Source organism: Podarcis pityusensis, assembly GCF_964106645.2.
Source record: "Podarcis pityusensis genome assembly, chromosome: 16".
Taxonomy (NCBI): Eukaryota; Metazoa; Chordata; class Lepidosauria; order Squamata; family Lacertidae; genus Podarcis; species Podarcis pityusensis.
In genome coordinates this window covers 35,005,357-35,021,938 of record NC_138041.1, presented here as the reverse complement: position 1 = coordinate 35,021,938, position 16,582 = coordinate 35,005,357, and the positions used below count along the sequence as shown (strand labels likewise).

Here is a 16,582-nt window from a genome sequence, read left to right as displayed (position 1 = left end):
TTTCAGAAAGTGCTAATTTGATAGATTCACTTTCAGATGGGAACCAAATCAAATTTCTCTCCCATCCCTAGTATGAGAGGAAAAAGAAATTGCTCTGTTGGTGGGTATATAAAGAGAGAGTAAATGTGTGCATATTGATTAGGTCATTTTAAAAGCATTCAATTTTTAATTTCCATTTCCATTTTATTCTGTGTCTCTTTTTCATTTAGCTGATGATTTTACATATTAATAATGGTATCAGACAGTATTTCATCAGTCTACAATTTTTCTATGTATTCTCTCTGTGTGTACACACACACACATGCATATACATAAATACACATACATAAAGCCAGCTGCCACTACACAGGAGATGGTTTGAAGAAAAGGAAAAACAAATTGGCCCGGCCCCATAGCTTGACCAATTGAAGTTAAGGGTGGCTAGGAGCTAGGTAGAGTCATACACCTAAAAAATGTGTAGACTCACATGCTGACCAGCTTCTGATTTTACCGTATTTTTTGCTCTATAAGACTCACTTTTTCCCTCCTAAAAAGTAAGGGGAAATGTGTGTGCGTCTTATGGAGCGAATGCAGGCTGCGCAGCTATCCCAGAAGCCAGAACAGCAAGAGGGATTGCTGCTTTCGCTGCGCAGCGATCCCTCTTGCTGTTCTGGCCTCTGAGATTCAGAATATTTTTTTTCTTGTTTTCCTCCTCCAAAAACTAGGTGCGTCTTGTGGTCTGGTGCGCCTCATAGAGCGAAAAATACGGTACTTGAAATGTTCGGTTTTTGCTTCTCAGAAGTATGTAAAGGCAAGAATTGGGCGGGGGGAGCCCCAGCACGCTCTGGCTGGAAAAAAAACTCCAAATGTTACACTACGTTAAGGTCTCTTAGTGGCATATTTGTTACACTGGCAAAAATGCTTTGTGCCAACAGGACCTTGCTGAACAAGAGAATGCATAAGCAGCTACAGTGGTACCTCTGGTTAAGAACTTAATTGGTTCCAGAGGTCCGTTCTTAACCTGTTCTTAACCTTGAAGGGGGAGAGGACAGGTTACCCCACCTAGGCCTGTGTAGTTCCCCCCCCCCAACTAGGCCCCAAGAGTTTTCAAAATTCTTTCTTTGAGGATGCAGACCTAAAATGCGTTAGCTTTGCTGTATAACAAAAAGTAGCTGAGAGTGGTAAACCAAGTTACCATTGTAAGGCATTATTTAATGGTACTAGGAGCCATTATAAAATGGGTGAATTAATTGAAAGGTAAAAAATTGCTTAGAAACATAAAAAGTAGCTTCCTATTTAAAAGGTCAGTCTATTGACGCTTATATAGTGGTACCTTGGTTTAAGAACAGCTTTGTTTATGAACAACTTGGATTAAGAACACTGCAAACCCGGGAGTAGGTGTTTTGGTTTGTGAACTTTGCCTTGCATGCAGAGCATGTTTTGCTTCCCGTTGAGTGTGTTCCATTTGTAAAATGAGTCCCCTGCTGCTATGGGAAAGCACATCTTGGTTTAAGAACGCTTTGGTTTAAGAACGGAGTTCTGGAACGGATTAAGTTCGAAAACCAAGGTACAACTGTATATTGAAATAAGTGTGTTGAATCAAAAGTCTTAACAAAACATCCTTAAACAATGAAAAGGCAACAATCATTTCATTTCCTACACCCTTTATTTTACACCACTGTAAATTGTAAAAAATAAATAATTGGTGTTTGCTATTTAGATCAATCCGTATAGCTCATTGAGTAGAGCACGAGACCCTTAATCTCAGGGCCGTCCTTTGAGCCCCATGTAGAGCAAAAGATTCCTGCAGGGGCTGGACTTGAAGACCCTCGTGGTCCCGTCTAACTCTTCCATGATTCTGTAATCTAAGGGCATTGCTTTCAAGTGAAATCATTCTCGACGTACTCAAACACAGTTCAAACACATTCAAAGGTTTTAATCAAAAGTAATCTTTATTAAATAGTTTTCCAGATGAAATACATTGTTTCTGAGAGATTTGCATGGGGAAATCTTTTCGATTCCTCAATAATAAGGGGCAGTGGGCTAAGGGAGGCCAGGGCCACATCCACACCATTTCATGTGCTATGAAGCCGCTTTAAACACTCATGTCTTCTTCCCCCAAAGAATCTGGGAGCTATAGTTTGAAAAGGGTGCAGAGAGTTGTTAGGAGACCCCCTGTTCCCCTCCAAGAGCTACAATTCCCAGAGTTCCCTGGCAAAAAGGGAACCCCAACCCTACTCCCTAACCAGAGCTAAAATTCCCAGAGTTCCCTGGCAAGAAGGGAACCCTATCCCTGACGCTAACTCTAACTCTAACTCTAACACTAACGCTAACCCTTAACCAGAGCTACAATTCGCAAAGTTCCCTGACAAGAAGGGAACCCATACCCTACACCTTAACCCTTAACCCGAACTACATTTCCCAAAGTTCCCTGACAAGAAGGGAACCCTACCCCTACCCCATAACTCTTAACTAGAGATACAATTCCCAGAGTTCCCTGACAAGAAGAGAACCCTAAGCCTAACCCGCCTAACAACTTTCTGTCCCCTTAACCACCTACAGTTCCCAGAATCCCTGAGGGGAAGCCATTCCTGTTCAAAGCGTCTTCATAGCACTTCCAAAGGATGGTGCGCCTACTGTGGCCTAATGTATCCTCCCTCATTTTCTTCTTTCTCCCCACTGCCCCATCACTTGCAATGCAGCAGATGTCCGCCTTCAGTCTCCCTTCAAAGCTCCTTCTCTCAGGTACGGCCACGGCCTTGTCCATTGCTCACTGCCAGTATTTCGCATTCATTTCTCCTATGTAAAAAGGGACGTCCTGCGGGTCTCTTCATGACTTTGGACTTGGGGAAAACCTCACCGGCTCCGGACATCCCTGTAAGGCAAAGGCAAAGAGGTGAATGGGATGGCCCCCATCCAACAGCGTCCCCCCAGACTCCTCCTCTGTTTGGCTGCCTGTTAACAAACAAGGCTTCCAAACCACTTTGCATCCATCTCAGCCAGCATAGCCTCACGGCATCCACTAGCCTGAACGCAAACTCTTCCAACAACCACCCACCAGCTGCAGCCTCGCCAGGTCCATTGCCAGACATCAACCAGCTTCAGAGCTGAATATCCGTCGCCTTCAGGTAGCGATCCCACCAGCAAGTAAACTTTGTACTTGCCTTCTCCTTGCTCCACAGCATCCCAGCACCAGCCGATTGCCTCCTTCCGCTTGTCAGCTTGCTGCCACGGGGCAGGAGACCACCAGGGCTGAGTGCCACCAAGCTGCCCATTTCTCTCTGGGAAGGGCAACTGTCAAGGCTTGCGCCTTGGCCCACATTGATACCCGCTCAGCTGCCAAATGTTTTTGTGGCATCACAGTCAACCCACAGACAATGGCAGCAGCTGGGGAGGCATCACCATCACACCCTCAGCCCTCACAATGGGGGGGGGGGCGCAGCTCATTTAGCTATGCTGTACCGCTCATTGCAATGCCTTGGATACAACTCGGCTGAGGAATGGCAATGCTTATATGGTTGGTATTCTTACTCTAAAGTGAAGAAGCTGACACTAATGTTTTACTGTAGTTTTATAATTTGTTTTATAACTATTATTATTATTATTACTATACTACCTCTGGAGCCCAGCAGGTCATATTTTATTCAGATTGTGCTTTAAGATGCAACACTTAAAGAAGTGGCAAAAGCTCTGCCCCCAAGGAGCTTGGAAGAGTGCTTATCAGCCTGGCCCAGCCAGGCCACCAGTCCCTGCCACTGGGTCCCCAGACGCCCTTCAGTGGCAGTGTCGCTTCTGATAAGAAGCCAAGCTCACTCCCATCCTCTCAGGCCACGGATCCCTGTGATTAATTCTGAGTTGCGTAAAGTAGTGGGCAGCTGCCACGGATGGGAGTCCAGCTGAGGTCCCATTCAAAAGCGCTGCCTCGCATCCATCAGTGAAGGACACTCAGGGGCCACTGGGAGGCGGGGAGCACGTGACGTGGTTTTGCGGGGATGGCAGTTGTCAGCACCAGGCCAAGGGCTGATCCTGCCCTGAGGGGTGGCACTTACCTGAGATCAGGGTTGCAAAGAGCAAGGCACATGGTGCACAGGCCGGTCCCTCCGATTCCAATCAAGACGAACAGAGGAATCAGCTGTGATAAGCAAAACGTTTTGAGATCAAAAGCCAAAGTTGAAAACCGGAATAAATCGCCTATGACAGTGTGCGTGGGAGAGGTCAGCTACGAATGACACCAGATTCAGGTAGAAGGCCATGTTGATCTGTCATAGTCATAATAAATAACAAGACGAAAAAATATTTTTTAATAATTCCAGCGGCACCTTAAAGATCAGCTCAATATAAGTTTTCAAGGTATGAGCTTTCGTGTGTAATACAGTGGTACCTCGCAAGACGAATGCCTCGCAAGACGAAAAACGCGCAAGACGAAAGAGTTTTTCATTTTTTGAGTTGCTTCGCAAGACGAATTTCCCTATGGGAAAAGCGAAAACGTCTTGCAAGTTTGTTTCCTTTTTCTTAAAACCGTTAATACCCTATGGGAAACCGTGCTTCGCAAGACGAAAAAACTCGCAAGACGAAAAAACTCGCAGAACGAATTAATTTCGTCTTGCAAGGCACCACTGTACACACTTCGTCAGATACTTCAGCCTTATAACTGTTGAGGACTGTTATGGCCAGTTGGTTCCACAGGGAAGGGCAAGGGATTCTTAAAGGGATAGATGACCAAAATTAGCTTCTAACTGCATTCTATACAGAATCTTAAAGTAGCTGTCTTATTGCAGAAGAATTTTAGAAATACACTTGAAAGAGAAGTTGCTGAATTACAACTCATTACCAAACTAAAAACTATGGAGAGACCTGATCTGAATGGAGATATTGGATTCATGTCCCATTATACACACTAAAGCTAAATTATTGGAATTATTAAAAATTCATATTCACCCAGTGCTTTTCCAGCTGCACTGGCTCCCGGTGGAGTACAGGGTCAGATTTAAGGTGCTGGTTTTGACCTTTAAAGCCCTTCATGGCCTAGGACCCTCATACCTACTGGACCGCCTCTCCCGGTATGCCCCACAGAGAGCCTCAAGGTCCATAAATAACAACACCCTAGTGGTCCTGGGTCCTAAAGAAGTTAGATTAGCTTCAACCAGAGCCAGGGCCTTTTCAACACTGGCTCCAGCCTGGTGGAACTCTCTGCCTCATGAAACCAAGGCCCTGCAGGATCTGATTTCTTTCCGCAAGGCCTGTAAGACAGAGTAGTTCCGCCTGGCCTTTGGCTTGGAGCCAATTTGATTCCCTCCCCCTTTCTTTTTTCTTTTTCCTTTTCTCCTCCTGTGATGAGGCTGCATTTTTATATTTTAATGTTTCAATATTTTAATGTTGTATTTTAATCTTGTTTTTAAGTTGTATTCATTCGACTTATTTTTTTATTGCTTGTTAGCCGCCCTGAGCTTGGCTGGGCGTGGGGTATAAATAAATATTATTATTATTATTATTATTATTATTATTATTATCGATGATAAAAATTAAAATTATTATTTTTTATTACCTGCACTGATAATAGTCATTGTTCGGATGGGGGGGGGGCTTTTATCTATTTCCACATTCACACAGTCAACCAATCAGTAGCTGAACTGGATTCCACACACTCACAAAAACAAATTAACCAAAAAAGCCTCAAAAACAAAAATGCAAAATAAACAGCAAAAACAAAAGCGCCAAACTTACGCCATTCTGGAAGTCCATTTGACTTCCGAAATGTTCGAAAACCAAATCACAGCTTCTGATTGGTGCAGGCACCCCAGAAACAATAGCAGACAGTGACACTGGACATTTGGCTTCCAAAAAATGTTTGAAAACCGGAACACTTACTTCCGGGTTTTCGGCGTTTGAGAACCAAGGTGTTTGAGAACCAGGGGACCACTGTAATTTAAATAGAAATGAAATACCTCTAAACATGGGATGTCGGCGGCACTGTGAGTTAAACCACAGAGCCTAGGACTTGCCGATCAGAAGGTTGGCGGTTCGAATCCCCGCAACGGGGTGAGCTCCTGTTGCTCGGTCCCTGCTCCTGCCAACCTAGCAGTTCGAAAGCACGTCAAGTGCAAGTAGATAAATAGGTACCACTCTGGCGGGAAGGTAAACGGCATTTCTGTGCGCTGCTCTGGTTTGCCAGAAGCGGCTTAGTCATGCTGGCCACATGACCCGGAAGCTGTACGCCGGCTCCCTCTGCCAATAAAGCGAGATGAGCGCCGCAACCCCAGAGTCGGCCACGACTGGACCTAATTTCCAGGGGTCCCTTTACCTTTACTTCTAAACATAGAGGGGAAGTCTGTGGGCAGGTGACTTGGGTGACAGGTGCTCCCTATTGATGGCACCTTCAAGGCCCCTGCTGCTCTCGTTTCTTAGGGCTCCTCATCTTTAAGCTAGACTCAAAGTGGGAAGCTCTTCAAACAGAGGATCGCTTAAAATAGAGGACTGTCCTGTGTTAAGTAGGACACATGACTACCCTTACCAGAAGAAGATATTATTCAAAAAGGCAGAACAGCAGGGCTGTTATGAGGTAAACTGAGTCAAACACTTCAGGTGACTGATTTTGGGTACCATGAAGCTGTTAAGCTCTTTAACAGACTTTTGTTGAGTTTTTACTGCCAGGGTGGGGGAAGAGGCATGTATGGGCTTCTCTGCTTCAGGTGCCAAAACAACACCTGAGTAGCCTTGAATACTCTAGTGTGCACCTTGGCTTTGTGAGGTCTCCTTTGCTGCTGTACCTCAGGGAGCAAAATGTCTGGCGTGGGCTGCACCACAGACGATTGTCACTTTTCTGACTGAAAGTCTTTAAGCTTTGCTCAGAATTTCAAGGGCAGAAACCCTTGTATCCGCTGCTAAGCCTGCTTTATGTGGAACAGGGGGGCCGTTGCTCCTTCTGCCGTCCTCACCCACCAGTCAAAACAAATAAGGCTACAGCTCAGCACCTCTCCAAAAACCCCTGAGGGAGACGCCCCTTCACAGATAGCAGCCGCCCTCTGCTGTTGAGTTCTGTTCCACGCAGCCGGAAGGCTCATCCTATCATTTTTGAGAGAGAGAGAGAGAGAGAGAGAGAGAGAGAAAAGGAGCTAGGGAAAACTATTTCCCAAGCTAGGGTCAAAGAAGGCCAAGTCAAAATCTCAGGAAGAAAATCTGACGCGGCTAAAATGATCAGCTGGGCAAGCAAAGGCATTTAATGTGCCCGATTCTCAAGGCCTATAATGGCATGAAACTGAGGGACTGACAGAGAATGTCTTCTTGCAGACCTGCTCAGGGTGTGTCCTCTCTTTTTTTTAAAAAAAATATTTTTATTAGTTTTACAACACAAAATTATAAAAAACACAACACATATTTTCTCACAAATTACATTCATTATGGACTTCCCTCAGCTCTTCTGATAATCCAATGCAATTCTGGGCTGCATCAATAGGAGTATAGCATCTAGATCAAGGGAAGTAATAGTGCCACTGTATTCTGCTCTGGTCAGACCTCACCTGGAGTACTGTGTCCAGTTCTGGGCACCACAGTTCAAGAAGGACACTGACAAACTGGAACGTGTCCAGAGGAGGGCAACCAAAATGGTCAAAGGCCTGGAAACGATGCCTTATGAGGAACGGCTAAGGGAGCTGGGCATGTTTAGCCTGGAGAAGAGGAGGTTAAGGGGTGATATGATAGCCATGTTCAAAGATATAAAAGGATGTCACATAGAGGAGGGAGAAAGGTTGTTTTCTGCTGCTCCAGAGAAGCGGACACGGAGCAATGGATCCAAACTACAAGAAAGAAGATTCCACCTAAACATTAGGAAAAACTTCCTGACAGTAAGAGCTGTTCGACAGTGGAATTTGCTGCCAAGGAGTGTGGTGGAGTCTCCTTCTTTGGAGGTCTTTAAGCAGAGGCTTGACAACCATATGTCAGGAGTGCTCTGATGGTGTTTCCTGCTTGGCAGGGGGTTGGACTCGATGGCCCTTGTGGTCTCTTCCGACTCTATGATTCTATGAATCCTCCGTATTGGTTATTTCTTACGCATTTCCTAATTTTATATTGCCTTATACTAATTACCTCTCCTCCCTCCTTTCCCTTTTTTACAATATTCCTGATTACAATATTCCTGATCTTCACAGAGCTTCTTGTAAGCCCACAAATGTTGTTTCATCACTGCATATACTTTTCAAATATGAGAGCCACCGAGACTTCCTTTCTCTGTATTAGGTGTCAAAAATTATAATTTTCAGCATCAGAGCGGGAGTCTAATGGGATTTGATGTTGGTGGCAAAAATCACGTGGTTCTTTTCACATATCTGCCCCATTCACACATCTTTGTTCTTTGGGGAGGCAGGGGGCAAATTTGCCCTAATTTATACTCCTTTATTGAAGGGCTATCAAAGGACAGCCTTCTACCCTTTGTTTCAAGCCTGGGTTCAAAAAGAGGGATTCTAGCTGAACCGCTTTCTCTCATCAAAGGTTATCTTCAAGATGTTTTCTCTGTTCCTTTGCTCCACAGACCAGGACCATGGCAGTCAATGTAGATGACTAAGCTTGTGCATTTTGCAGGACACCGGTTTTTAAAAGGGGGAGGAGAGATTTTAAAGTTTTGTGTGTTTGTGTGTTCACCAGGTGGGGGGGCGAGCACATTGGAATCCATCTTGTTCCCAGTCTGACCATAGGTTCATATAGCTCAGTATTATCTACACAAGGGGTCACCAGTATGGCAACCACACAAGTTGTTGAAATACAACTCCCATCTTTCCTGATCCTTGACCAGGTTGACCAGGACTGGTGGGAGTTGGAATCCGAACAATACAGGGAAGCTGTCCTTGCTTCCGTCCAAAATACAACATGACAGACGCTCTTACTTGTGAGATATTCATTTTGACTAAGAAATCTCTCTTGCTCTGTTGTATCAATATCTCACACACCTACCCCTTTGACTTACAAAAACAGCCACAAAAACTAGTTGCGAAGAAATGGCTCTAGGGATTTCAGAGGGCAGTGCCATTGGATTCCAGTCAATAAGCTGCCTTTGCCTTCCATCCTGGAAAGGTGGAAGGCACTTTCCCCAAAGCTATGTTTATTTCTACATCATACTGCTCATGGCATCAATCATGTCACTAACCCATCCGTGATTTGGTTTTAATAAGCAGCAGCTGCTGGAGAAAGTGAGATGAAGCAGATAGGGATTGTTGTGATGGACCGGGGGGGGGCACATTTAACTCTTTGCCCCTTCACAATCTAATTCCAGGGAGTAGAGCTTCCTCCTGGGGCAAACAGCACTGGGGCCGTGTTCTGGATCAGAACCATGATGGGACAACGGGTTAAAGCCCCCCTACCTTCAGTGCCACATGTCTCAGGCTAATTCACTACAATTTATTTTATCTTATTTATATCATAGGTGGTCTAGTGACATGACTGACTTCATGTTGAGTCTGATGACTCACAGCACCCATATCATCTTCCTTCACCTAGATTAAACCTGTGATACCTTCCTGACCTTCACCTCTTACTTTTAATCAGTGGTGTATAACAAACGGTATGCCTTCCTTTCACAAACGCTCACCAAAAACATGAAAAAGCAGAAGATAAATATGCCAGGTTCGCTCATATCTGGTGCTCTCCACTAAAAGCCTGAATTTTTGAAACTACAAAACAGGTTTCCCTTTGAAATGTCCATGGCTACACCACTTGGGGACTGGAATATTAACTGGCCCTTATGAACAGGCTGTGGTGCTGACCTCAGAATAAGTAATTCAACTGCAACGCCTTCAGCAAATGCAATTTTCATTCTCTCGAAACAGTTCATTTTGCTGTGAATGAACGGTGTCAGGAAAATTAAATCAAACTGTGATGCTTTACCCGCTGATAGTTTGGCCAATGAATATTTAACAGGAGAGGTTCCTATTAAGCATTAACATGTCAAGTGAACGGTAGAGCAAAAGAGAACAAGTTGCCATATGCTTGGATTTACTCATTGATATATGTGTTTGTGTATGCCTGCATTCATAATGGGTACCTTAAGAGGGGGAAAAGAAAATCTTCCACTTGAAGAATATCTCAAAGGTGGTTCCCGAATTACCTGGTTCGTGAGCTAGATTCAAATCTGAACTTTCAAGCCGGAGCTCCACACTGTATAGCTCCAAGAAACCACTGTCAGCAATGTAGCAAGAAGCTGAGGAAGGCTTGCACTTTGACCTTCACCCAGTCAGCAGGTAGAGAAATACTCCTGAAATTCTCCAAATTTCTCTCCAGATTTTGCAGTTCCAAATTGGTGGATCTTGTAACAGAGGTGAAATCAGCAAATTAGAAATCCACCATTGTTTGGAGTCAGGGATGGGGCGTGTTGCTGGACCACAGCCAGGATGGGCAATGGTCAGGGTTTATGGGAGTTGTAGTCCAAGAACACAGTTTATGCTTCCCTCCCTTAACTTTACAAGGATGCTTAGTAAAGTGTATTATCTAGATGTGTGGTTACCAAGGAGATGGAAAAGAGATGATATGCTGGGATCTGGTTTGTCTGTGTGTCTTTAAATGGATGTGGACTGGAATGCATATGTCTGTCATGGCCTTGAGCTCAGAGGAGGAGGCAGCCAGGTACTGCAACGTGTTGTACGCAGGGCTGCCTCTGAAGATGGTTTGGAAACTTCAGCTGGTGCAGAACTCAGTGGCCAGGTTGGGGCAAGACGGTTTGAGCCTATAACACCAATCCTGGCCCAGTTGCACTGGCTGCTGGACCCAATTCAAAGTGCTGGTTTTGACATATAAAGCCTTAAAGATGAACTGAAAATATTTCATTTAATTACATTTTACTAAGGAGGGAAGTCCGTGAAGAATTTAAGGTGCAGTACTAGCAGGACGCGGGTGGCGCTGTGGGTTAAAGCCTCAGCACCTAGGACTTGCCGATCGAAAGGTCGGCGGTTCGAATCCCCACGGCAGGGTGCGCTCCCGTCGTTCGGTCCCAGCGCCTGCCAACCTAGCGGTTCGAAAGCACCCTCGGGTGCAAGTAGATAAATAGGGACCGCTTACCAGCGGGAAGGTAAACGGCGTTCCATGTGCTGTGCTGGCTCGCCAGATGCAGCTTGTCACGCTGGCCACGTGACCCGGAAGTGTCTTCGGACAGCGCTGGCTCCCGGCCTTTAGAGTGAGATGAGCACACAACCCTAGAGTCTGGCAAGACTGACCCGTACGGGCAGGGGTACCTTTACCTTTACCTTTACTAGCAGGACAGAGCATTGGAGTCATCACTTTCGTTATCTAACCCAAACAGTGCACTCCGATTTAAGTCGTCAGCAGCATGGTATAGTTGAGAAACATCTTCTTTCTTTCGTCTTCTTTTACACCAAATCAAAGCCCAGATGCTTTGACTGTTTTCTGCCTCCAAGTAAAAAATGCATACCCATTTTCTATCTTGCTTTGATCGGTAACTTTGTGGTTTATTCCAGCCTCTTCCTATTAGAAGTTTGCTCTGAGCAAAGCAGGGTGCTGTATACAATTCTTTTCAAACATCAAAACCATGCAACTTACCGTTTCCATTTCCAACCCCCTAAAGCAATTGACAAAGATGAGTTATGAGTCTACTAAATGCCTGCACGCCTGGACAATCTGCTTCCTTGATCAGTTCCTAGGATTTATCTGCCCTCCTTTTCCTGCGTCGGCTGTGTGAAGCTGTCGGTGCTTTGTATCGTTCACCAAAATAGGGATCACAACCGATGGTTGCATAAACCGAGAAGGTGATCGTGGTACATGGCTTATGTTGCTTCACAGGTGCAGAGAGTGACCCGCTGGCCTGTGTCTGTTCCATGGCTATATTTAGCAAGGTATACGAGGCACGGGGACATATCAAAAGGACATTTCAGAGAGGCTGTGGGTGGGTGGGGGAATTCAAAAAGTTAATTCTATTTCCCCATTTTTGTTAAAAGCCACACTTCCTGCTTATCTCTCTCCCTTACTTGCTAAATGCAATAAATGGAAATGGAAAATATCATCGGAAGGGCACGCACACATCCAGGGAGGCATTCCCTTCCACACTTCTTGGAATTTTTACAATTCATTGGTAATAATTGTGTTGTTTAAAGAAGCAACTGCAACCGTTGCTGTTCCAACTACCAAGGAGGACTTGTTTAGTCCGGTCCACCTCTCAAGAGCTTCAACAGACTCTGCCCCAACTCTCACTAGCCTACAGAAAACATTCAGCTTTCTTAACCAACCAGTAGCTTTATTCACAGCTGGCTATAGAAGCTGTTCAACTAACAGCTCTTGAAGGTTACAACTGTGCTGATGGAAGGAGAAACTCAGGAAAGGGAGAAACAAGCACAGCAAAGACTGTAGTGTCAGAGCAATAACAGCAACTCTCCAATGTCGTAAGAGCTGGATGATGGGGTGTTGTTTTTAAAGCCTGGTGCATGTTCCTTAACAGGGTGAGGTTTCTAAGCAGAAGTTGAAAGGCCATCTGTCACGGATGTTTTAGCTGTGATTCCTGCATTGCAGGGGGTGGACTAGATGACTCTTGAGGTCCCTCCCAACTCTACAATTCTATGATTCTAGATACATTATGATGCATGTCTTCAATGCAAACTTCACTGTCCCCTAGTGGCCAATGGTTTGTTCCAAAGTTAAGAAACAAATATTTTGTTTCAATGCATTTATTAGAAGGTAGCATTCTGCCTGCCTGCCCCCCGCCCTCCCCAAAATTAATCTCTGCAAGATGTGCATGTCTTGGAATTTCAAGAGAAAAGGTGTGGCTACATAGGGAATGGAACTTTAAAACACTTTAACAGAAATAATTAATTATTCCTACAACGTGTAGTGAGTAACTTATTCCTACAGATGTTTGCATTAAATAGCAAAAGATGTTCAGCAATCATTTTAAAGAAATGAATGAATGAATGAATGAACAATTAAGGTTATGTGTCATTAAGTCTCCTGGAAATGCTACACAATGTCTTCACGCCACACTCCCAACTCAAATATTTAGAAAAATCTTATATTTAAAAAGAGATCCTATGTTGGTGTTTTTAAAGCATCAAGAAACTTATTTGGAATGTTATATTTACTAGTCTCCATATTTTCAGGGTGAACACTTTCCACAGAACATTTGTAGTGCTCCAATAATTTATACACATCAGAAATAGCCACTATTACAGACACCTTTTTAGGTCACTGCATGCGTCGCAATTGTTTAACAGTATGTCTTTCAAATACATAAAAAATAAAATAAATGAGAGGTTACACGGGGGGGGGGGGTGTTCATTGCAAGGCAAAATATACCTGCAGTTTATGTTTACATATATACATATCTATTATACACACAACACAGAGAAATAAGCATTTCAAGGCCACATTCTGGTTTGGTTTGGTTTTTTAAAAAGGCACCCGTTATAGTTTATTTCTCTTTCAGCATAAATATCGACATTGCTATATTTAAACAGTAGCAAATCAAAATACACTTACAAATATTTTACACAGTAATAAACACGATACAAAAAATAACCAACAAAATTCAAACGTTTGGGTTACTTCAGAAATGCTTAAAAGTTGCAAACAGGTGGACACTTTGGCCCCAAATCCAGAGGAAGTTATGTGTGTTAGGTCCCATTCATTTCAGTAGGATTTCAGTGCAACCAACTTTCTTTGGATCGAAGCTTTTGCCGTCACAAACACTTCATTCATGTTTTGGAAACTGAGAAGCCAATTCCCCAACAAAATCAGTGTTTTATTTAAGATTATTATTATTATTATTAAACATGCCAGTTTCTCTTGATCAACCACCCACTCTTCAAGGACCAAACTGAAATGGTAAAGAAGCAATACCTTGATTTTTGCTCCTGGGCAAAGAAGTGGCTCACTGCATTACACCCAATATTGTTAACGCAGATCTGATCTGTGCGCATTCGAGTTCCTTTGCACATACCGCAGATTGGAAGTATTTCAAAATTAAGTCAAGCTTCAAGACAGTTGTATCTTTGCTCCATCATCACATTTTTTTTTATCGCAGCCCATTTTCTTACTAGGCATTCTGAACACGGCCCACTAAATCAGCCTCAGTTGCAGGTCTTGCTAAAATTAACAGGACTTGCACAAGAGAAGAGAACGTGGACCCAAAGATCCTTTTCCCAATGGGCCCTGGTGCGTGTATGGAGAAGTGCCACCCAAGAAGGCTTCCCCATTCACTTCAGTGGAGGTGGCTGAAGAAGCATGCAAAGCTTCCCTCCCCTCCATTGACGTGAATGGAAGGCTCCCTAGCATGGACTGCAGAATATGTGAGCACCTCTCATTCATTTCAAGAAATCTTGTGTCCTTTAAGCATTTTATAACAAAACTCTGAAAGAACACACAGAGAGAGCACTTAGCAAACTTCACAGTGGAGTGGATCGTCTTTAAAAAGAAACAGTTTTATAACACAGATTAAAAGTTATTCATAATAGAGTTTAAGTTTTAAAAACAAAGAGTTGATGAGGTCACTGTTACAGAGGCACTTCAACTTCTACTTGTTTGCCTTGGCGCTAATAAAAATGAATATAAAAAATTACTTGCTTTTTTAAAAATATCACACACAAATCTTAAGACCTATAGTTTAAGACCATTTTTCAACATTAAAACTGGAGACAAGAGAAAGCCACTTCGCATCTCAATCTCAATCACATTTACTTCAGAGTAAATCCAGTTGCTTCAGTGTGACCCACCTCCAAAGTAAATGTGTTTAGGATTGAAGTCAAACAGTTATTTAGAGAACGTGGCTGCTTTAATTTTAAACAAGATTGTTATGCTAAGAAGATGAATTAATAGTGGGGAAAACGAAGCCAAATTTCAAAAGCTGAATGCTTCTGGCAAAAGAACAAAACAAAAAAAACACAAACTAATTCCCTAATTCTATACTGGTAACACTGATGTACCTAAAGTTGGAATTCATCTTCAAATTAGTTAGTGCAGAAAAGATTTAGCAGCTTTTAAGGTTACATGTCCATATGATAGGCTTTCCAGCTTTTTCTTGTTTGGAAGAAGAAAAAACAACCGTGGTTACAATTTGGTTCCGATTTGCAGGAGTAAAACGTAAGTGCTATTGACTACTTAAATAGCTAGTAAATGGCCAATCCTGCAAAAGAAACTTTCATTATGGTAAGAAAAGGCATCTTTACAAGAACTAGGCCACGTTGGTTTCCCTGCATGTGTGATTCAGACGATCCCAAACTCTTGGAATGTGCTGTTTGTTATGAGAAAGTCGCTGCTAGGACAATTCCAAGGATTAGAAGGATTACGGCTACACAAATTATTATGAACACCAATTTCTGCAAAGAGAGGAAAACTGTGATTAGCTTACCCCCCCAGATTATTATTATTTAATAAATTCAAAGATGCAAGAATTTACAATATGCACCCCCAAACTTAAGCATAATTACCTGACAGCAAGCAATTTCAGTGGTAATCACATTAAAACTAAAGTAAAAACTAAAGTCAAGGGACTTTCTGGTAATAAAATAACCAGAAACTAGAGCACTGTGATGTTGGTGTAGGAGCAAAAAACATTTGGAGTTACACAGAACCATGTTTAACAGAAGGGAACAGCGCATCATTTTTTGAGGTTTCTTCTTTTGTGTGGTAACATCAGCGTTTCAGGTACTTAATAGAGCAACAGAAGAAAAAGGGACAAAGCACATATTCACAGGGATCAAATATGCAGCAGTATATACAACTCAGCCTTTGCTTTGTTGTTGTGAGAACCAAGGGCTGTATGTTAAAGGCTGTTTGGAAGGCTTCGTGGGGAATGGGCATAGCTTATGTTTTGCACTCACAAGATCCCAGGTTCAATCTCTGACTTTTCAAGTTACAAGGATCAGGTATCACCTGCCTGAAAAGACCCGAGACCCTGGAAGTGTTAAAGTAGATAGTACTGAGCAGCCTGATCTGGTGTAAGGCAGCTTCCTGCGGAGGAAATGGGTTTTGAGACAGGACATACCACATAATTCTCAACTACTGCCTAGCAAGGATCTTTACAAAAGGAAAATAGCAGCTTCATCCATGTTATCAAAAATACAATACATGCAGATCAAGAGAGGCCCAGTTAGCAATTTGCAGAAGATCCAAATTCTCTCTCCAGTCCATCACTTTCTCTACACGTTGATGAAATCTGTGTAAGCCCCCAAGCTTGTGTGTTCCTACACCAATACAAAACAGATCTAGTCCCAGCGGGTATCACTCCATCCAAAATCTGTTGGAAGCGTTGGAAGGAAATATATTCAGCAGCTAGCCACTAGGTGTCTCAGTTCTTACTATGCACATGACTTCTGCTCTCAAACACATTTAAGGGTTGACATAGCGGTTGAGTGTAACCCACCAGCTTGGCGGATGTGTTAAATCACCGCACTTATCACCGATGAACAAAGGTTAGCATGCACGGCAAGTTAGTTGATTAGTACTTACTGCACAACAGCAGAGCGAGGCTGCATGCTGAGGTTATCGAAGCATCACTTAATCCCGACCGACAAGCCAATTATTAAAGCAAGTACAGCAAGCACCACCAGCACTGTAATGAGAATTATCCACTTTTTCTGCCAAAGGAAAGTAAGGCAATTGTTTCAATTTTGCAAAATGG

The 16,582-nt window shown here is 43.3% G+C and overlaps 1 protein-coding gene and 1 long non-coding RNA gene across 3 annotated transcripts in view; both read right to left on the bottom strand.

Annotated features, from left to right (window-relative positions):
• Positions 1-1,912: 1,912 nt before the first annotated feature.
• Positions 1,913-3,579, bottom strand: LOC308465421. The gene is made up of 2 exons (XR_013980420.1): positions 3,038-3,579; positions 1,913-2,854 (listed from the first exon to the last, which is right to left on the bottom strand). It is a non-coding gene; the product is annotated as an uncharacterized lncRNA (long non-coding RNA).
• A 9,444-nt stretch (positions 3,580-13,023) lies between these two features.
• Positions 13,024-16,582, bottom strand: part of STX2 (syntaxin 2) — a 37,503-nt gene continuing 33,944 nt past the window's right edge. The window contains exons 10-11 of one of the 2 annotated variants that reach the window (XM_080985271.1): positions 16,411-16,538; positions 13,024-15,278 (exon numbers count right to left, since the gene is read on the bottom strand). In XM_080985271.1, the coding sequence (XP_080841397.1) occupies positions 16,455-16,538 (84 nt within the window). In that variant the 3' untranslated portion in view covers positions 13,024-15,278; positions 16,411-16,454. The remainder of the gene's footprint in view (positions 15,279-16,410; positions 16,539-16,582) is intronic. The other variant, XM_080985272.1, reaches the window with a different exon arrangement.